Raw genomic sequence first — 22,457 nt, forward strand, 5'->3', positions numbered from 1 at the left:
ATTTAAGTCTGCTGAAGCTGTGCCCACAGCCACCCCTTCCCCCAGGTGTTCTGTCCCAGGTGGATAGGAGTTTTATTTATAAGCCCCTGACTGGGGCTGCTGCCATTCTTTCAGTGATGCCCTGCCCAGAGAGAAGGAATCTATAGAAACAGTCTGGCTACAGTGGCTTTGCAGCACTGGGGTGGACTCCACCCAGTTTGAACTTCCAGGCAGTTTTGTTTACACTGTAAGGGGAAAACCACCTATACAAGCCTCAGTAATGGTGGACGCCCCTCCCCCCACCAAGCTCGAGCATCCCAGGTTGACTTCAGACTGCTGTGCTGGCAGCAAGAATTTTAAGCCAGTGGATCTTAGCTTGCTGGTTTCCATAGGGGTGGGATCCGCTGAGCAAGACCACTTGGCTCCCTGGCTTCAGCCCTCTTTCCAGGGGAGTGAACAGTTCTAACTTGCTGGCATTCCAGGTGCCACCAGGGTACAAAACAAAACAAAACAAAACAAAAAACAAAAAAAACTCCTGCAGCTAGCTCGGTGTCTGCCCAAATGGCTGCCCAGTTTTGTGCTTGAAACCCAGGACCCTGGTGGTGTAGGCATCCAAGGGAATCTCCTTGTCTGTGGGTTGCAAAGACCATGGGAAAAGCATAGTATCTGGGCCTGAGTGCACCATTCCTCATGGCACAGTCCCTCACTGCTTCCTTTGGCTAGGGGAGGGAGGTCCCCGACCCTTTGCACTTCCCAGGTAAGGCAATGCTGCTCCCTACTTTGGCTCACCCTCCATGGGCTACACCCACTATGTAACCAGTCCCAATGAGACGAACCTCAGTTGGAAATGCAGAAATCACCCGCCTTCTGCACTGATCTCGCTGGGAGCTGCAGACTGGAGCTGTTCCCATTCGGCTATCTTACCAGCCATCAACTCATTTTGTAATTTTATATAATGGTCAAGTACTACAAATTCAAACTACAAGTACAAAACAATATGTTTCGAAATTTTATAATTTGACGTGTTACGGTCACAGGAACATTTGCAAGTGAAATGGGGTATAAGTGAAATAAAAGTTTTTATTCATTTATTTATTTTATGTATATATATAAAATAAATAAATGAATACAATATATTCATAAATAGATTTTATTTATAAATATATATATTTATTTTATAAAATAAATATAAATATATTTATTTATTTATTTTGAGATGGAGTCTCACTCTGTCGCCCAGGCTAGAGTGCAGTGGTGCGATCGCGGTTCACTGCAAGCTCCGCCTCCCAGGTTCAAGCCATTCTCCTGCTTCAGCCTCCCGAGTAGCTGGGACTACAGGCACCCACCACCACATCTGGCTAATTTTTTTTGTATTTTACTAGAGATGGGGTTTCACTGTGTTAGCCAGGATGGTCTTGATCTCCTGACCTCGTGATCCGCCTGCCTTGGCCTCCCAAAGTGCTGGGATTACAGGTGTGAGCCACCACACCTGATCATTGATTTATTTTTATATTGACTGATTGATTGATTAGCAAGGTCTTCTCTGTTGCCCAGGGTGGAGTGTAGTGGCGCAATCAGCTCACTGCAGCCTGGAACTGCCAGGCTCAAGCCATCTTCCCACCTCAGCCTCCAGAATAGCTAGGACTACAGGTGTGCGCCACCATGCCCAGCTAGTTTTTGTATTTTTCATAGATAGGGTCTCACTATGTTGTCCAAGCTGGTCTTGAGCTCCTGGGCTCAAGTGATACTCCTGCCTTGGCCTCCCAAAGTTTTGGGATTCTAGGCATGAACCACCACACTCAGCCAAGATGCATTTTTTAAATGATTGATTCTTTGAAAAAGCTACTGGGGAAAGGAGGGTAGCTTTCCCCAAATTTGGAAGTTAACTCCTACAGGAGGGGATTCCCATTCTCTCCCTCAAATTTCTTTGTAGAACTAGAGCAAGGAACTAGAGAAATCCCTTAACAAGTCTCATAACTTCAGTGTGCCAACTAAAATTATGCTCTACTTACCATCTGGTAATTAGTTATCACTTAATAAACATTTCTTTTGGCACTTGCTGTCCTAAGCCCCCAAAACAGGACCTGTGCCAGTTTCCCCTCCAGAATTCCAGACAGAAATGCCAACGGCTGCCCAGAGTACAGACCTGTCTCTTCCTGGAATTAAGGTGCCCAAGATGGAGGGAGGGCTGTTAAACTTGGATTATCCCTACAAGTGTCCTAAGAACAGGGTAAGACTTCCTGACAGAAGCTGGTCTTTTACCAGACTCTAGAGAGAACTTCCTGGCAATCTTCCTGCCCTTTGCTGACACACACACCTAACCTCTCCTGCTAAGCCACAGGTAGACACACTTTGGGTGTGAAATTGATTTAATAGTCCCAGAGACTAAACATAGAAATTGACCCTTCTGGTCTTATTTTATTTTTTGAGACAGAGTCTCACTCTGTCACCCAGGCTGGAGTGCAGTGGCATGATCTCAGCTCACTGCAACCTCCCCTTCCTGGGTTCAAGAGATTGTCCTGCCTCAGTTTCCTGAGCAGCTGGGATTACAGGTGTGTGCCACCACGCCCAGCTAATTTTTGTATTTTTTAGTAGAGATGGGGTTTCACCATGGTGGCCAGGCTGGTCTTGAACTCCTGATGTCAGGGGATCCTCCCACCTCAGCTTCCCAAAGTGCTGGGATTACAGGCGTGAGCCACCGAGCCTGGCCAACCCTTCTGGTCTTAAAGTTTAAAACATATATTTGTTTTATCTGAGTTCCTCCCTTAGGAAGTCACCTTCAGGCTTCTCAAAAAAGTATCAAAGAAGTGAAACTCATCAGATCACCACATCTACACAATGAGATGCTGGACCCCTCATTCATCCCGATTGCTTCCTTGCCCCTCCCTAGTTCCTGTTTTCTTACATATTGTTTCATTTCTTCCCAGCTATATAAACCCTTAGTTTTAGGCTAGTCAGGGAGATGGATTTGAGACTGAGTTCCCATCTCCTTGGCTGCAGCACCCGATTAAAGCCTTCTTCCTTGGCAACCATCATCTCAGTGATTGGCTTTTAGTGCAAGTGAGTAGAAAGACCTAGATCGAACCCCTGGAGTTTCGGTAACATGGTGAAAAGACCCATGGATGGTATTTGATTTCCATGGCTAGGGACAAGCTAGAACAAGGCTATGGATAGGCTGATGGAAATTTTTAGCCAAAACTAGTATAATAGAGGATGACACAAAAAATGACCTCGCTGGATCCACATAACCTCCTCACAATGTGATCAAAACAAATCTAAGTTAGGAGTAAGGAGTGCAGTGGGCTCTGCGGTAGTTGACATGTGAGTACCAACGGGATGGATTCCTTTGGAAGAAATGCAGGATGAGGCTACGGCTTAAGGACAGGAGAGTAAGACTGGAAGGGGAAACACACCCCTCCGATGAAGCCAAGATGTGGTCATTGTATCTCCAATCACGTGGTGAGGGCGGCTCTCCATCTCTGAGGACATTGGCATATCTTGCACAAAACTCTTATCTTTCTGGATGAGACTCTCTTCTCCTCATTCACAGCCCCCAAATCGTTGCCTCTCAAGGTCCAGCATTTTCATCAAAGGAGAATGAACTTGAGGAGAAGATAGACTCCTAATTCCAGCTCAGCCACCAACCAGCTCTGAGACCTTGGGCAGATCACATGACCTCTTAAAAGTGTCAGCTTCCAGCTGGGTGTAGTGGTTCATGCCTTTAGTCCCACCTTGGAAGGCTAAGGCAGGAGAATTGTTTGAGGGCAGGAGTTTGAGATCAGCTTGGGCAACATAGCAAGACCCCATCTCTACAAAAAATTAAAACAAAAGCTAGCTGGGTATGGTGGCACATGCCTGTAGTCCTAGCTACCTGGGAGGCTGAGGCAGGAGGAACATTTGAGTCCAGGAGTTTAAGGCTACAGTCAGCTATGATCCTGTCACGGCCCTCCAGCCTGAGCAACAGTGTGAGACCCTGTCTCTTAAAAAAAAAAAAAAAACAGTCTCAGCTCCTTATCAGTAATGTGGGTGTGATAATGAAGTCACACACAATGAGGCATGTGGAAGAACACCTGCTGCAGTGACAACACTGCAGATGAACAATATAATGCAATATTTTTCATCTTTTGGTTACCCTGTGATCAAGGGAATAGGTATCTACAGCAAGGTGCAGGATGCTGGGCTGATGAAAACAAATACAGAATATCTGTTGTTATTTTCATAGAGGTCCCATAAAGCAGGCATTACTAATATTCCCATTTTGCAGATGAAGTAACTGAGACTCACACTTTTGTGGTTTTAAGCACTTTACTTTTTAAAACTGATTTTGAAGTCATGCCAGGAAGTTGCAAACATAGCAGAGGCCCCGTGTACCCTTCATCCAATTTCCTCCATCATTGCATCTCCCCTGACTGGAGTCCAACAGCGACTTTGCCATTTCCTCACCTGCACACCTCAGAAAAGGAGCTGGTCTCCTGGAGGCTGACTCAGGGGCCTGGCTGGAGCCACTGGAGGGATTTTATTAGGACAGAGGTATAGATTTCAGTGAGCTGGGGAGCTGTGCTAATATTCCCCTTGGAGATTTGTAAGACAGGACAACGCTGAGACTGGCCAACATTGTGAGAATGCTCCTGCCTCCAAGAAGGAAACTGGTCCTACCAATTCAAAGATCCTGCCAAAGGAGACAGCTAACTTGCCCCCCGGCCCTCCAATCTGTTAGCCAGGCACTGGACACCAGCAAGCTGCCAGTCACTAGATGGGTATTTGGCGATGAAAAGTTCATCACTTTCATTGCTTAGTCCCTCCTGCTTCTCAGCACTTCCCTCCAAGTGACCACTATCCGCCGCCAGCAGATGCATACAGCCAGTTCTCCTGGGTCTCTTCTCCGCTCCAGCTTGTGAGCTTGGAAAAGCAAACAGCTCCCACATTTCTTACTGCACTGTTTATTAGATGGGAGTTATTTCATCAGTCATTAACATGTTTCCCTGAGAACCAGTTCCCAAGAAAGAGGAACTCGAGCCTCTTCTCCAGCATGGATGTTGCATATGGAGTCATGCTCTCTGCACCACCTCGGTGATCACTTGCAAACATTTGACAAGTGTTGCTCCTTTCCTGATGGCCATGATGCCCCAGCAACCCCCTTCCCTTCTCCCTACTCATTTGGGTGACGGGGGACACTCTTTTGCGGCTGCTGCGTCCCAACCTGCCCCGGGGTCTGGTGTCGTGCCCCGGCTCCTGAAACCGAGGAAGGGAGGGTAATGGCAAAAAACAAAGAATACTTGTATTCCTTAAAAAAATACAGGAGAAATGTTCTCTTTGACCCCCAGGAAAACAAAAACCCTTACAGAAAAAAGCACCCTGCTCAGCTGCAAGAAGGTGAAAGTTTAAATGTGGACAGAGTAGTAATATATAAGTAGTTTTTTAGTTTTCTGATGGGAATACTTAACAACCTAAGTATGTTTCCCCAGGAGGTCATCTATTATATTTTGTCCAATTTCTTCCTCCAAGAACTGAATCAATTCATGATGTAATGCCCAAGGGAGAACAATCTTCTGGAAACAGAGTATCTTTCTGGGGACAAGGTTGAGGAAAACATCTTAATATTGTTACAGCTTTTGGCCCGTGGAAACGGGCTTTGCTTGTGGATAGTAGAGTGAAAGGGAAAGGCAGGGAAAGTCAAAGGGGCACAGGCCTCACAAGTGCCGGGGATATGGCTAGGGCTGTTTCCCTTTCTTGGAGAAACAGAGGGTACAGATCCACCCAGACATTTATAGGACAGCTCTAGGGCACTGGGCACAAATCTTAGGGACTGAACTGAAAATGCTCCTTAGACAGAGTACTAACACTGGAAGGCAGACACAGTGCTAACTTCTAGGTTATTCACTTTTTTAGAGACAGGATATTGCTCTCTTGCCCAGGCTGGAGTGCAGTGGTGCAGTCATAGCTCATTGCAGCCTCCAACTCCTGGGCTCAGGGATCCTTCTGCCTCAGCCTCCCGAGTATCTGGAACTACAGGAGCGTGCCATCACATCTGGCCTGTTTTTGTATTTTTAGTGGAGACGAGATTTTGCCATGTTGCCCAGGCTGGTCTCAAACTCCTGGCCTCAAGTGATCCTCTTGCCTCAGCCTCTCAGATTGCTGGGATTAAGACAGGCATGAGCCACTGTGCCTGGCCGACTTCTGCTTTAAACAGTGCTGCTTCTATCTTCTTCCTGCTCCCAACCCCTCCCGCACCCCAAATATGAAAAGAAAATGTAAGTCAACATTCATCATTCAGTTAATTTTAAGAAAACAGAGGCAACTTTGGATTATTTCTGAAATTCTGGATGGCTTCAAATCTCTGCTGTGGGCCACTTTCACCAGATCCCCAACTAAAATTTTAAAGACCAGCCAACAGGAATCCAAATGGCCTGACATCCTCAAGCATGGGAAGGGGAGGCAGCTGCAAGATGGAGGCGGCAGCTGAGGCAGGCAAATAAACCACAAGCTGAGGGTCACAGGCCTCCAGCCTTTCCCAGCCTTGCGGTGGCCTGCTCCTCCACTCCTGTGGCTGTCTCATTCATAACAATGGAAGCACTAGCACATCTCCCTCTGTGCTTTCAGAGGCAGGAAGATCTGACGATACCTTAGAAGGATGTTTTGTATGTTCTACTCTAGTGTGAGCTGTAAAAAAAAAAAAAAAAAAAAAAAAAAAGGTTGGGGGGAGGACAAAGTCTAGATTAAGCATTTTAAGGGGGGCAGGATATTTATTTAAAGAAAAGCCGGTTGTTTCTCTCTGAGGGGAAAGAAAGCCACAGTGGGACTCATTTAAGAGTCTCTTCAACTTGACTGGAGAAGGTAAATTGTTTTTAAACCCGCAAATTTCATTTATGTTTAAAGGGATCCCTTCAGCTGTCACAGGGTTAAAAAATAGTAAGGCAGAACTTGGATAAACCAAAGTGTTCAATTAGTCCTTTTACCCAAAGCAAGCACTCTATGGCCTACCACATTTAAGTTTGAAGACTAAGAACTTAAGGCAACATTTACAGGTTGAAAAGGGTTTCCCCACCCCCCGCAAGACTCTAGTGCCTCCTCCCCACATTTACATTCACCTGTTAACAGCCTGAGCCAAGGATCTTGGGAATACCCACGTACCCACTCGTGACAAACTACAAAACACTCAACACGCACTGCTTGAAACTGTTTATATGTCCAGGATGTGCCAGTCGGGCTGGTTGACAGGAATATAATTGGACCTCGCAGTGCTTGGGAAGAGGTTATCTTTGCACTGCTCTGCAGTGCTTCTGAGATGCAAGACGTGGGCCGTTTCATCTGCTGTGTTTATTCGACGGAAAAGTAGCAGCCAGCAGAATTTCCACTTATTTCCACTCACACAGATGTCTAATACTGCTCAGCAAAACTTAAAGGCAGGCTAGAATTTTATATTTCAAAGGGATGACCAACGGTGAAGTCTTTGCCACTATTATGCGAGGCAGGCTGCCTGGCTTACAATTTGTTTCCTGTAGTTCTTGGTTAAGACACAAACCGAGCCAGCTGGTTATAGGCAACCATAAATTCTAAGTTATTATTGTGACCAATAATAAATATATTTTGTCGGGGTCATGAAGCACAATGGCACATTACAAAATGAATCATCTTGATGGTGCAGAATATGTTCTCCCCACAGATCCAAAGCAGGGAATACTTAACAGCCTAAGTGTGGGGGTGGGGGGGTTGGAGTCAGTAAACAACGCTGGGGCTTGCGTCATAAAGGAGCCATTGATGCTTCCTAGAGTGGAGGCCTTGGGGACAGTAGAAGGCTACTGTCAAGGGGGTTTTGGTGCATATTTGCTGGGTCTGATATTCCTAGAATTCTGAGATTCTTAGTGGTCTCTAAATGTTTAAATACTTAAATTGAAGCATTTATCACTCTTTGGGGACCTCCATAGACTTTATTTACATTTGGAGTTACTATTATCAGAGAGTTCATTTAAAAAATATTCACAAAAAGTAGTCTATTTAAAAGTATTACCACAAATGCAATTCCTTAAGACAAATCTCCAACTTTTAAGAAAGAATGCCACCTGCAAGCTGTAAATATGTGCATTAATTTTTCCCCATAGTATTTGCTTTGGCTGTGACCTACCCTAATACTCAGTTGAACAAGGGCTAAAAATTGTCAAACCGAATTCTTGCTTGAGAGCTGAACTCTAACTACAGCCAGTTTGAGAGAAACACACATCCAGGTTTAGGGAATATGTTTTGTTTGTTTTGGCTATGACATAGGGCAGAACAGTTTCCATCCCTTCGAATGCATTCAAGAGAGTTTGAAATATTGCACAATAAAAGTCATTCATTATATCTGTCTCCTTTCCCTTCCAAAAACAAAAATGGCTGCCCAGTTCCAAATCTACACAGGGGGCAGGAAGAAGGGAGGCAGAGGGTCACTGGAAATCACCCAAGACTAATATCAGGTTTTTCAGGTTTGAGTTAGGGAATACTTCTGAAATCTTCATTCCCAGCGTTTACTTAAAACAAGAAAAGACAAGACTGGCTGCTTCATTGATTATTGCTCTGTGGTGAACAATTAGAAAATGGACATACTGTATTGCTCAAACGTTAGGCAGATAATCTTACATTTTACATTTGAGTGCTTGGCATCCAAACTAAATGTACGTGAACTGAAAAAATCCTATTTTACTCATCTTCTCTACAACGTTTCAACTGTTTGACCCCCACTTTATACTGAAAAATTATTCTCATGTTTGAATCAGACATAGGGATGAACCTATTTTTGAAAGCACCTGCTACCTAGCAGTTACGTGATGTGAAAAAAGTAGAAGAAATTGACATTTACTTCCTTGTTTACCAACAAGGACCTGGGATATCAGAACACTGGGAATGCAGTTTGCTTTTCAAAAGAAAAAGAAATGCCAGTATCAGATCACTGTATTTGACATTATGAAATATTATCAAAGTGGAAGAACTTTTAAAGCAAACTTTAAGACAGTAAAAAAACCATCAGAATAAATTATCAGATATAGCAAATATATAAGTTACCTTTAAATTCTGAGCTTAAAAATTCACACATACACTTACAAATTTGGAACTTTAAAAACTTATATAATTTGACATTTCTTCAATTACATCTAAAACCAAAACGTCAGCTGTTTGCATCCCTGAAGGAAACTTTTTATCACAGAACATAAATCAAGCTAGTCAATTTGTATGTCTAGGATAAATGAGAAAAAAGAAAGTCAGCTCTCCAGGTGGTCGCCGGAAATTCTGTGATGAAATCCCAACCTGCCTTTTAGAAAATGCAAACCTGTATTCTTCTTTAATGTAAATGCTCCTTTATTTTCTCTTTTCATGTAAGAGATACAACGCTTAAAAAGTATCAAAAAATAAAAGCAGTTTCAGAAAATATTTGCTTCTCAATTTCCTAGAAATTTCTAAAAACCTTTCTAATAAATCTTTAAGGTCACATCAAAATCAGACGAAGTATGATCTTGGTTGAAGATGTGGAACAAATCTTCAACTGATATGTATCAGTTGAAAGACAGTAATTACTTACCTTCTCATTTAAGCTATGTTACTTGCAGTCTGTAACACAATTTCATAAACAGAAAAGTATCAAAGAATGTGCAAAAATGAATACACCTGCACAATATTAGACAAACTTGAAACTATTAGTACATTAGTAATTAACCCATTCTAGAGCTAAGTCAAGGCTATGTAATAATCTTCAAATAAATTTAAGACACCCCAAAAGGGGGAAACAATTATTTGCTGTAATTTAATCCCAATTCCACTCACTTGGTCTAGGACTTCAAACCCAGAGTGAAACCCTTTAGACACGCTACAAAGAAACCCAATAGTATGAGCCAGAAACGCCTAAGCAATTGAGAACAGAGCAGGTTTCTTTAAAATTTTAGGTACAATTCACAACTTGTAGTCTAGTTTCAAATCCATGCTTTTCCAGATGTATTTATGGGTTAGATTTTAAAGAAAGTTAATAAATACTTAAAAGAAAAGCATGAGATGAAGCCAGCCTGTATCATCTAGTCTCAGTTTAATGATGAAATTATTAATAATTATTGAATAATAATCAAAGGAGATTTGGAACAGGATGTGCCTTTTGGGTCCCCACTCCTCTAAAACTCCTATTAGTGAATTTGGTTCAAGCATCACCTATTCTGGAAAGAAACTAAACTTTCGTGATTGAAAGTTGATGCCCCCTGGAGGGTTGACAGGTTAGGGTATTTCTTTTTTATTATACCCTGTAATGTATTTTGTAATGTAATTTTGATCCCTTATAGGAAGAAAACTGAGCATCTTCAAAGTAATTATATTTAGAAATTAATGCCTGGCACATAGTTGTTGAATAAATGACTGGCAAATTATTTTATTAACGAGTCCATAATCTGCCTACCTAGAATGAGCTAGTGCAGGAAATTTTCCTATATTAGGAACTAATTCTCAAATGCTAAGGTTACTAAGGACAGTGACATTTATTCATTATTTATTTATTTGAGACAGGGTCTCACTCTGTCACTCAGGATGGAGTGCAGTGGCATGAACATGGTTTATTGAAGCCTCAACCTCCTGGGCTCAAACGATCCTCCTGCCTGAGCCTCCAGAGTAGCTGAAACCAAACATGCCCAGTTAATTTATTAATTAATTTTTTTTTTTGTAGAGGTAGCGTCTTATCGTGTTGCCCAGGCTGGTCTCAAACTCCTGGGCTCAAGCCATCCTCCTTGCCTTGGCCTCCCAAAGTGCTGAGATTACAAGTGTGAGCCACCATGCCTGGCTAATTTTTATACTAAACCAAACTATAATAAAAGCTTCAATTTATGAAAATAAATGAGTTATGCTTATTAATTTTTACCAAATTGAATTTTGAACCTTATTTTAATTCACCTTATTTTCTTACTGCTCTACAGAGTACAGAGTCCAAAGAGAGAATTATTTCTTGATGACAATCTTTCAGTGACTTAGGGTCAAATTTTAAATCATAAACTGTAGAAAACTAGTTTCTAGAGGACTAGGCTGAACGCAGAGGCGCCCAGATCAGTTAGTTTCCTTGCTGTGTCTCTGATAGCCTGTCATTGCTGGCTTGGCTTCTTGCACCCAAATGGTACTACAAGTCTGGGTATATAACTGAAGGCCCCAGACAGATGTGGTTGGCCAACCTTTTGCTTCTTCTGGCCTCCTCTCTACTCTCCAAAAAAAACTTCAACGATGATTTTAAAAAATTCAAAATTTTCTCATATACTCGCGGTGGTATGATATTGATAGAACAGACATACAGATGAACAGAAGAATATCCAGAAATAGATATAAACATATAAGGTCAAATAATTTTAACAGAGGTGCCAATGTAATTCAATGAGAAATGGTTAATCTTTTCAACAAATGGTGTTGAATGATTTTCATTAAAAATAAAAGACCTGGCCGGGCGTGGTGGCTCACGCCTGTAATCCCAGCACTTTGGGAGGCCGAGGCAGGTGGATCATGAGGTCAGGAGATTGAGACCATCCTGGCTGACACGGTGAAACCCCGTCTCTAATAAAAAAAAAATACAAAAAATTAGCCAGGCACAGTGGCGGGCGCCTGTAGTCCCAGCTACTCAGGAGGCTGAGGCAGGAGAATGGCGTGAAGCTGGAGGTGGAGCGTGCAGTGAGCCGAGATCGCGCCACCGCACTCAGTCTGGGCGACAGAGCAACACTCCGTCTCAAAAAAAAAAATAAAAAAGTGAAAAAAAAAAAAAAACGCCACCTTCATCTTACACAAGAAAATGAATGTGTATCTAACACTTAAGTGAGAGCTAAAACTATACAACTGGAAGAATACACAGGAGAAAATCTTTGTGCCTTTGAGTTAGGCAAAGATTTCTTAGCTAGGACACAAAAAGCATATGCTTAAAGTAAAAACAAGGTAAACTGGACTTCATCAAAATGAAATCTGTTCTTCAAAAGACGTTGCTAAAGAAATAAAAAGACAAGCCACAGAATGGGAAAAAATATTTTAAGAGACATATCCAATAAAGGATGTGTATCTAAATGTACAGATTCTTGTAACTCAGTAATAGTAAGACAGTAACAGCAACAACAAATGTGGGCAAGAAATTTGGACAGACATCTCAACAAGGAAGATAGAAAGATGGCAAATAAGCATAGGAGAGATGTTCAATATCATTAGTCATTAGAGAAATAAATCAAAACCCATGAGAAACTACTGCACACATACTAGAATGGCTAAAATGAAAAAAGGCCAACAATACCAGATGCTGGTGAAGATGTGGAGCAAACAAAACGACGTGTTGCCAGTGGAAATGCAAAATCATGCAGCCACTATGGAAAAGTTTGGCAGCTTCTTAAAAAGGTAAACATATATTAATACTACCACCATACAGCCCAGGAACCCTACCACCAGATACTTATGCAAGATAAATGAAAACATGTGACTATAAAAAAGGATCCATATGTGAATGGTTATAGCAGCTTTATTCATAATAGCCCCAAACCAGAAATAATCCAAATATCCATCAAGTGGTAAACTGATAAACAAGTTTTGGTACGTCTATAAAATGGAATAAACAAGTATCAGCAATAAACAAGTATCAACTACTGATAGCATGCAAGCATGGGGGAATCTCAATAGTATTATGCTAAGCTAAAGACACAAAGGAAGGCCGGGTGCCGTGGCTCACGCCTGTAATCCCAGAACTTTGGGAGGCCGAGACAGGTGGATCACGAGGTCAGGAGATCGAGACCATTCTGGCTAACACAGTGAAACCCATCTCTACTAAAAAATACAAAAAAACTAGCCAGGCGAGGTAGCGGGCGCCTGTAGTCCCAGCTACTCGGGAGGCTGAGGCAGGAGAATGGCGTGAACCCCGGAGGCGGAGCTTGCAGTGAGCCGAGATCGCGCCACTGCACTCCAGCCTAGGAGACAGAGCGAGAGAGCGAGACTCGGTCTCAAACAAAAAAAAAAAAAAAAAAAAAAAAAAAAAGACACAAAGGAGTATATATTGTAGGATCTCATTTGTATGACAGTCTGGAGAAGACGGAACTGTAACACTAGAAATCAGATGAGCAGTTGTGAAGACCTGGGGTTGGCGGGTAGACAATTGACTATAAAGAGGCAGGAGGAATTCTGGGGTGACAGAAATGTCCTATTACTTGATTGTGGCACTAGTTACATGGCTGTATAAATTTCCCAAAATTCTGGATGCTTTAAAAAAGCGAACTTCACTGTAGGTTAATTATACCTCAATAAATTGACTTTGAAAAGTAGCTCTTTCAATCTAAAGCATGAACCAGGCATAATTAATCATTCTCTCCTCCATATGCCAGGTCTAAGGCTCACCCTCAATTCTGCAGCTTAAGTGGAAGTAGAGGCAGTAGTGACAGAAGATGGGAGCAAAATGGCATTAAGTAGTAGGAACAGAAAATGAGAGGCAGAAAGAAGGCAAGGATACCAAAATGTGTGTAAGGGGAATGTGCCAGTTAAGATGCACAGAAGAGAACGTAATCGTTTTAATTTCAAGGAATTTATCTTACAGATATTTTCAACAAGCCCAACATGGCTATGTATTTGCTATATTTACTGCTATAATTGCAAAAGCTGGAGACAACTGACATTCATCCATTAGTGAGGAGATAGCCACCTTCATTACAGATGTTCAAGGTGTATATGCAGAGGTTAAAAAAGACTGAAACAGCAGCACTAGGGCTGTCCATAAAAAGACTAAAGGATACTCATGGCATTTTGTTGAATTAAAAAAACCAAGTGGCAGAATGGCACATACAGTGATCCTGTTAGAAAACAACAAAACGATGCGTGCATGTTTACACGGGAAAGGTCTGAAAGGTGCATGCCGGGTGTTAAGTGCTTGCACAGAGAGAGCTGCAGAGAGGAGGGTGTGGCTAGATGACACCTACGTGGAATGGAAGGAAGATAGATTCCACATTTCCACTTTTAAATTCTATACAGTTCTGTGTTTTTCAATAGATACATACTATTTATGTAAGAAAAATGAGTAAAAATAGAGGGCCACACAGGCCACAGCCATTAGGTTATGCACAGAGAAGGAAAAACTTCAGAGGTTGTGCTGCCATCTTCTGGAACAAACAAGAATGTACAGGAACAGAAACATGATGGAAGGACGTCAAGGGTTATAGCAGTGAAAAACTACGGCAGGAAAAAAAAAATTTTGAAGCCAAGCTTTTGATTTAACCATTAATGAAAACAAATGGGAAAACAACAACAACAACAACAACAACAAAAAACCAAGAATGACCAAATACAGAAATTATTAATGTTTTACAAATCTTGTACAAACGAGACCTGGTAGATAAAACTGCATCTAACTTGCTTTGATTGTTCGTATCTGTTCTTTTTAGGAAAAACGCCTATTGGTTATTGACAAATGCCGACAAATGTTTATAAGGAAACATTTTGAAACTAAGGGCGTGTTTACATTTTTAACTGCTGCTAGAAAAAGAGAACATTTCACATTTGAAAAACCATGCCCAAATCACAGATTGGAAATGTTTCTTTTGAGAAATAAAACAAAGCATGTGAAATTTTAAAAATTACAATACAATTGAGATTATATATCATCATAGAAAATAGGGAGTGAAATAATAATAGTTGTTAGTCTCCATATTAGACAAGGTAGAAATGCAAAACAATTTTATTAGGTTTCTGAAAGTTTTCTTTTCAAATCATTAAAATGAAAAAGCTTCAGAGAAGCTAATTCGTTCATTTTCTTGGGTGGGGGGAGTGGTGAACTTGTTTTTAGTGGTAGTGATTTGCCAACACCACCAAACTAGAAATGGAAAAAAAGAATCTATAAATAATTTACATGTAAAGATAAAAGAATTTTAAAAACAATCCACCCTTGAGTAGAAGAAATTGGGGATCACTTTGAGTGTTAATGTAAAATACATTAGTCTTTAGCAGCGGGAGTTCCAGACCTGCCGGTGCCAAGAAGGTAACAAATAGTCCCTATGTAAGAAGGGGGAAATGGGTGCCCAGCGGGAGCTTTCTTCCCTGCTGTGTTATTTATAGAGAGCTCTATTTGTTAACATGTTTCTGCTATCATGGAGAGGGGGAGTTTAATGATTTAAAGGATTTCAAAGACAATTGTTTAATGATATAATGATTTATGTGCATTCATAAATTCCAGATATATGGCAATTTAGTTTTTCAAACGGCTATCACTGAAACAGCCATAGGAGATGTTGCAAAAGCTAGAGAAACCAAGTCAAGTGCCAGACATTACAAAAGAAAAAGAATCGCTGGAAAACTCAGTGTTAAAAAAATCAGTGACCTACCACCACACTTAGTGTTAGTAAACTAAATTTCTCAGTGAGTTTTGGTTTTTAAAACTTCTAATGGAAAATCATGAATCAAGTCCTAAACTGCCTGTGACTAATTAGAATAATCTGAGAGCCCAGTCTTTAACTGAGCTGCTATATTTTCACCAAAAAAAAAAAAAAAACAAAAAAAACCCCACAAAACCAATCCTCTCTCACACACACACACAACAAAACATACAGGAATCTTATTTGAAGGAATGAATAGTTTCATATCAGAGTTATTTCTAAATTATATATTCATTTATAGTGATGAATTTATAAGACTGTGGTTACTGAAAGAATTTTCTGAAATTTCTTGTTTAGGATTTAAACTATTAAAATAAAAATCTCATTTGGGACAGATAAAACAAACCATCAAAGCTTCTCTTAAATTTAACCAAAAGGAAAACAAGTTTTGTAATTTCAACTTCTGTCAGTTAAAATTCATAGCCAGTTTTTTTTTTTCCTATTTAAAGAAAAATACATATCTCACCCGCTTTACGTCTTAAAGTTTATATTTCCTTCAATTTTAATAAAGTTCCATTAATTCTATCAATTTGTCTTTTGTGGGGGAAAATCAAAAACAAAAACAAAAAACAAACCTCTTATCCAGATAAAATTAGCCAATTCTAAAAGATGCTTCTAACAACAGAGTCTAAAACTTCAGTGGTAAATATGTACTTAAAATATATATATACACTAAAAAAAAAGTCTAAAAATTGAGAGATGTCTTGTTGGGCCTAAAAACAACCCCTTTAGCGAAATAGTAATAAAGCATTTACTCTCTGAGGAAAGACGAATATATTTAATAGAATGTTTTCTATCTGAATGGTGAAGAAACTTATTTATTTCTACATAAAAGTAGGTTCAACTCAAATGAGTTTATTTATTAGCAACTTTTGAAACACCGAGGTTGAACAGAGGATGGGAACTAGACAGATCATTTCAGCATAGATGGTTACTTTCCATCTTGCCACAGACTCTGCAGGAAATGTCAATTACTGCTTTCTTTCTCCATTATGCTCAATCCTTTCCAAGGCAGTCAGAGAGCTCTCTCCCTTCCCATTAAGAGAGGATCTTCTCCGGTAGCCTTTGAACTGGGAAGTGGCTTTAGTATTTGCAAGTGTAGATATACAAAAGCTCTTCCTCCTCTTACCAGGTTCATCAGAAGAACCAGCAGCAGGGCCCTGGCTGTTTTCTTGATCTGAGACGGGAGGTGCCATCTGTGGTTTTTGTCTGGAGGACACAGTTTCTTTTCTGGGAGACATACTTTCAAATCCACTGCTGTCAAATGTACATATTGTTCTTCTTTTGGCTTTTTGGGAAGTGGAAGGAAGTGGAAGTGAAATCCACACAAGCCCTTCGTTTTCCAAATCTTTCTGTAGCCTTGTGCTACGTCGCACTTTGGTTTCACTATTTCTCCTCCGAAAGGTTTGCTCAATGGCATCAGACAAATCTTTAAACAGTTCAGAATTTTCTACACTAATTTCTACAGAGCTGCCCACATTGGAGGAGGGTGTGTGATTGCCCTTTTTTTCCAAATGTAAACTTTGACCATCAGAATAATACATGGAGCATCTTCTATCTTTCCTGTCTCTGCAACTCTTAACACTGCTACTTTCCATGGGTTTTCTTCCCAAATCCTCACTTTGGCTGTTAGATTCTTTCATATTTTCAATTAAGACATCTCCTAAGCAATGACAGTCTTTTTGAGAGTTAGGCATTAAACGATTGCATTGCAGTTTTCCTTCTGCAGCTACTAAGAAGTCATCCTTTCTTTCACACTTTATGTTTAGATCTGGTGAAATTTTCAAGATTTGACAAAGGTTTTCTGCATTTTGACGAGCAGCAGCAGCAAATTCTTGACCCTGTTGCAGGGTCAGAGCAGGTTTGGGACTATCTGATGCCACATGTTCTTCAGGTACAGAAGCACAAGAAGCAGGACTGTCAGCTCCAGCTTCTGGTTCATTTTCACTTTCTGACTTATTTTTTGCTTTTGGAATATTTTTATTTTCATTAATGTTCATTATATTTGTATTTGGATCTTCATCAGAAGTAGCATAGACAACCGATGAGGAACTTTTCATATAAGAGCAAAATTCAGACACATCATATTTATCAAAGCCTTGATGCATATGCAAATCTGGGTCGCGAGGCAAAAGATCCTTTCTTTTCACTGGATTTTTAGGAGCCTTCACTTCTTCCAGTTTGCCATTTGAGTTGAAATAACCTATGGGCATGTAAATAGGTTTCAATCGAATTAAAAAGTAACAATGGGAATGAACTTTACATTTATTAAATAATCAGGTGCCCTGTTTTGTTTTTGTGTTTTAAGCATTCACAAGACCCAAAAATGTTACACTGTACTTGCCCATCTGTCATCCTCCTCCTCCTCTCTTAGTTCTCCCATGATCCACAGGTTAAGAAAATACGTATTCAATGCATGAATTAATAAAGCATATAAAACTAAAACCATGAAAGTGAGAACGCCATCTGAAACTGCTTCCTGCATTCTAACACCCTTCCCATGCTACAGGGTCCATTAGCACGAGGCAGCGACATCTCCCATTTCCCTGAAAATGAATGACTGCAAATGGGCAACATTATGCTTCTGAAACTTTCTACCAAGGTACCCTCCGAAACACAGGAGGGAAAATGTGGAATTCTGGGGGTATTTGAGGACTTACGAGCTAAAACAGCATGCCTGAAGACACTCAGGTCTCATGCCCTTTGTTAAAAATTACTATAAAGTGCACTGTACTCTCAAGCAGAACCATGTTTGTTTCAATATTATAAAAATTAACCCTTAATTCCTCAGCCTTTGACTAAATATCCTCCAGGAAGATACACATGGGCAGCCTTTCATGTGTTTCTGGCACATCAGAGGTGGAAAAACCATCATCAAATTGGTAAGTAACACAGCCCACATGAGTTCAGGCTTTATGAGTTCTAAATCTTAGAAAAATTAGATGCAATCTTTGTTACCTCAGATGATGTTTTTCAGTGGTCAAATGAATAAAGTATTTTAAACAAAATAAAAACTAAAAGATTTATAAAACATAAGGTGAGCCACAAGTCTAAAAAATCAATGTTTCCATTTAAAAATATATCCATGACTAAGATACTTAAAATTATGTCACTTAAAGCTAGAGATTAAACAGATCAGTGTCCACTCAATGCCAACCAATGTTAGTTGGGTTCTTTAGACAGCTTTAAAAATTGATATTTATGGCCGGGCACAGTGACTCACACCTGTAATCCCAGCACTTTGGGAGGCTGAGGCAGGCATATTACCTGAGGTCAGGAGTTTGAGACCAGCTTGGCCAACACTGTGAAACCCTGTGTCTACTAAAAATACAAAATTAGCCAGGCGTTGTGGCACATGCTTGTAGTCCCAGTTACCTGGGAGGCTGAGGCAGGAGAATTGCTGGAATCCAGGAGGTGGAGGTTGCAGTGAGCCAACACTGAGCCACTGCACTCCAGCCTGGGCGACAGAGTGAGACTCCATCTCAAAAAACAAACAAACAAACAAACTAACTAACTAACAAAAAGATATATATTTCGCATAAAATCCAACATACTAGAGAAGGAAGGTAAAGGAGATATAGGGAGATAGGAAAGGAGAAAGAGATAAAGGAAGGAAGGAGCTGAATTGCTTTAAATCCATGTAGCAGGTGATACCACTGGTTACAGATAAAAAATGCTTTAGGTATTTTTAAAAATAAATTCTCTAATAGGATGCAAGATGGAAAATTTTACTACAATCACTGTTTAAAAATCTTTTGAAAAACTCCTGTTAGAACCAGAGATGTAATGAAAATAAGACTTAGTTTCCACTCTCAAGGAGACTGAAGTTTTAGGGAACAGGGGAACACAGAAAATAGATCATCATAAAACCAGGTGATGGAAGTATGTTGCAGAGTATTCCTGGAAAAACAGACAGTACAGCAAAATCTTGGAAGATAAGCAACATTAGGTCAGATTAAAAAGAGGTAGAGTGGTGGATGCCCTGTCGCAACACAGCCTGTGAGAAAGCATGGCAGGAGAAGAGTGTGTGCCAGGACATGTGCGACAGAGGGGTGGCTGTTTATTTAAACTCCTGTGCTACCCTAATGTTAAGAAGGACGCAGAAGCCAAGAGTCTATGGTGGCATGTACCTCATTCATCCTCAAGTCTATTATTAATCTTGTATGGTATTCTGCAAATAGGAGGCAGGCTACAAATATCTGATGATTGACAAAGGTAGTCATTTAAAAAATGATTCTATACAAATCAACACACCAAGTGGACACACATTATCATTTTCAGGCAAGACAGCGTGGCTCGTGTCTGTAATCTCAGTACTTTCGGAGGCTGAGGCAGGAAGACTGATTGAGCCCAGGAGTTCAAGACCAGCCTGGGCAACACAGGGACACCCTATCTCTACTAAAAATTAAAAAAAAAAAAAAAAATCCTTATTATTTTCATCAAGATCCAGTACGTTTAAAATTTGGGCATTAGAAACCAGAAACAATTCCATTTTTTATCTACCCCATATATCAACTGACTTGATAATAAAATAACTTTCAAGGTAATCAAGCGCAACTTATATGTATTATTTTTAGAAAACGCTCAGTAGTGCCAACTCTAACAAAACATCCTTAACTCAAATAAGGTATACATATTACTGAACCATAACCTCGTTCACATTTTTTGTTCCTTTTTTTTTAAAGACAGGGTCTTGCTAGGTTGCCCAGGCTGGCCTCAAACTCCTGAGCTCAAGCAATCCTTCCGCCTTAGGCTCTCAAATGGTTGGGATCACAGGCAGGTGCCCCAGCTCTCGTTCACTGCATCTAGCTCTCGTTCACTTTCAACGATGGACTACACCACCAAATGGAATTTATTTTCACAAAATGCTTTAAAAAGCAAAAGGAAATAGGATGCACAGAAATTATTACTGATATTATAAGCAAAATCTTGTGTCTTGGTTTTCCTGGGGAAAGGATCCAGAGTTTCCATCAGATTCTGAAAAGGGTCTAAGCCACCTATAAGTTAAAAGTGACTCTCTTTCCTCCACTAGAAATGCTCATGGTAATGTAAGGAAACGTTGCTTTTTAAATTTACGTACTCTTTACATAGTGAATGGGAAAAAAGTGAAAAAAGTAAAATAGCAACGAAGAAGGTGACGAGAAAAGATAAAATATAACTACCAGGAAAAGGTGAGGATACCTGAACCCAGTCTTCGGATGCTTGGAACTGAAGGTGTCATCTCAGAGACTTCAGGCAGCTCAGGAATAGGACTGAGGAGGGGCTTCTTAGAAGCAATGTCTCTTTCCCCATATAAAGATTTCTGAACACTTTTCTTTCCCTTTCCTTTCTTCTTTCTGCAACTTTTTAAAACCTGAGAAAATGCATTAAAACATTGCAATTGAGAAAGATGTAGCACCACGTAAAACTTTGACCCTTTAACTAGTTATTATTATTATTATTTTTTCAGACAAGGTCTCACTCTCATCCAGGCTGGAGTGCAGTGGCACAATCTCGGCTCACTGCAACTTCTGCCCCCCTGCTCAATCAATCCTCCCATCAGCCTCCCAAGTAGCTGGGACCACAGGTGCACACCACCACGACCGGCTTTTTATTTTGTATTTTTGGTAGAGATGGGGTCTCACCATGTTGCCCAGGCTTGCCTCAAATTCCTGAGCTCAAGCGATCCTCCTGCCTTGGCCTCCCAAAGTGCTGGGATTACAAGTGTGAGCCATAACGCCCAGCCTGACCCTTCAACTTCTATAATATCTCTAATTATTGTTTATACAGTGCTTTATTGAATAGATCACTTTTATATTTCATTTAAAATTGTAAGCATCTAAATCGAGGGTAGGAAGTCAGGTAACTTCCACAAAGTCAAACAAACTTCGGTTTATAAATTGTATGGTAGCTTTCTACATTTCCACAAGGCACTTGCCAAAACAAGGGCTGGATAAATGAAAAACTATATGAGATGCTTTAGAACTAACTACATGAATGTAACGTCATAAGATATTTGTAAGCAGCACACAGTTATGATGACTCAGGATTAACCTAGTGTGAGTTACATACTGCAAGCTATGGGAGACTGCTTTATGCTCCTAGGTCTGGATGAAGAAACAGTAGGTGTGTATGTAAAATATGAAGAAAACACAAAGCTAGCTGAATCTGCAGATTCAAACAACAGATGATTTAATCAAGATTCAGTCAAAACAAAATGGATTTTAACAAGCACAAGCAGAAGATGGAAGACAAAGGTCTGACATTAATTGATGGAAAATGTAAGTTTCCATAAAAATTAAAAGTCACTTAATATATCCAGAATGGAGTATTACATTCAATTCTCAGTGCCATATCAGTAACTAAGAAACAATGTTTTATGTTTTTAAAAAAGTTTCATATGGAAGACTTCAGGGAAATGCTGTACTGAAATATTAGAAAGACAGACTGCTATGGGCAAAAGGAATGAGATATATTCAATGTGATAATGTTGAAGAGAACCAGAATTTAGGGACAACACAAAACATATTAACAACACAGGCCAGGTGTGGTGGCTCACGCCTGTAATCCCAGCACTTTGGGAGGCCAAGGTGGGCAGATCACGAGCTCAGGAGATCGAGACCATCCTGGCCAACATGGTGAAAACCGTCTCTACTAAAAATACAAAAATTAACTGGGCATGGTGGTGCACATCTGTAGTCCCAGCTACTCAGGAGGCTGAGGCAGAAGAATTGCTTGAATTAGGGAGGTAGAAGTTGCAATGACCCGAGATCGCACCACTGCACTCCAGCTTGGCAACAGAGCAAGACTCCATCTCAAAAAAAAAAAAAAAAAAAAAAAAAAATCCAGAAAGTGGAATTCATTCACACATTTATTGAGACTGCTGTGTGAGAGGTAATAACTTGCCAGGTGTGGGATCTAGAAGCAAAGAGGATGTGTTCTTCAAGGAGCTGCTGGTGTAAAGGAAAGGAGTTACCATGCACACGCACCATTGCACCATGACAGGCTATGTGAACTGAGAAGATGGGTACCCAGCCTGCAGGAGTTGTTCAAGATCGGCTCCACGGAAAATGTAATGTCTAAGTCAAATCTCGAACAAGCAAGGGCTGTTTTGGCCTATTATGGGGA

General features: G+C 40.5%; 1 protein-coding gene across 4 annotated transcripts in view; it reads right to left on the bottom strand.

Annotated features, from left to right (window-relative positions):
* Positions 1-16,185: 16,185 nt before the first annotated feature.
* LOC105482040 (cell division cycle associated 2) overlaps positions 16,186-22,457 on the bottom strand; it is a 50,482-nt gene continuing 44,210 nt past the window's right edge. For all 4 annotated transcript variants that reach the window (XM_071068480.1, XM_011741903.3, XM_011741904.3 and 1 more), the window contains 2 exons: positions 20,532-20,703; positions 16,186-17,553 (listed from right to left, as the gene is read on the bottom strand). In XM_071068480.1, the coding sequence (XP_070924581.1) occupies positions 16,322-17,553; positions 20,532-20,703 (1,404 nt within the window). In that variant the 3' untranslated portion in view covers positions 16,186-16,321. The remainder of the gene's footprint in view (positions 17,554-20,531; positions 20,704-22,457) is intronic.

Source organism: Macaca nemestrina, chromosome 8 (assembly GCF_043159975.1).
Source record: "Macaca nemestrina isolate mMacNem1 chromosome 8, mMacNem.hap1, whole genome shotgun sequence".
NCBI lineage: Eukaryota > Metazoa > Chordata > Mammalia > Primates > Cercopithecidae > Macaca > Macaca nemestrina.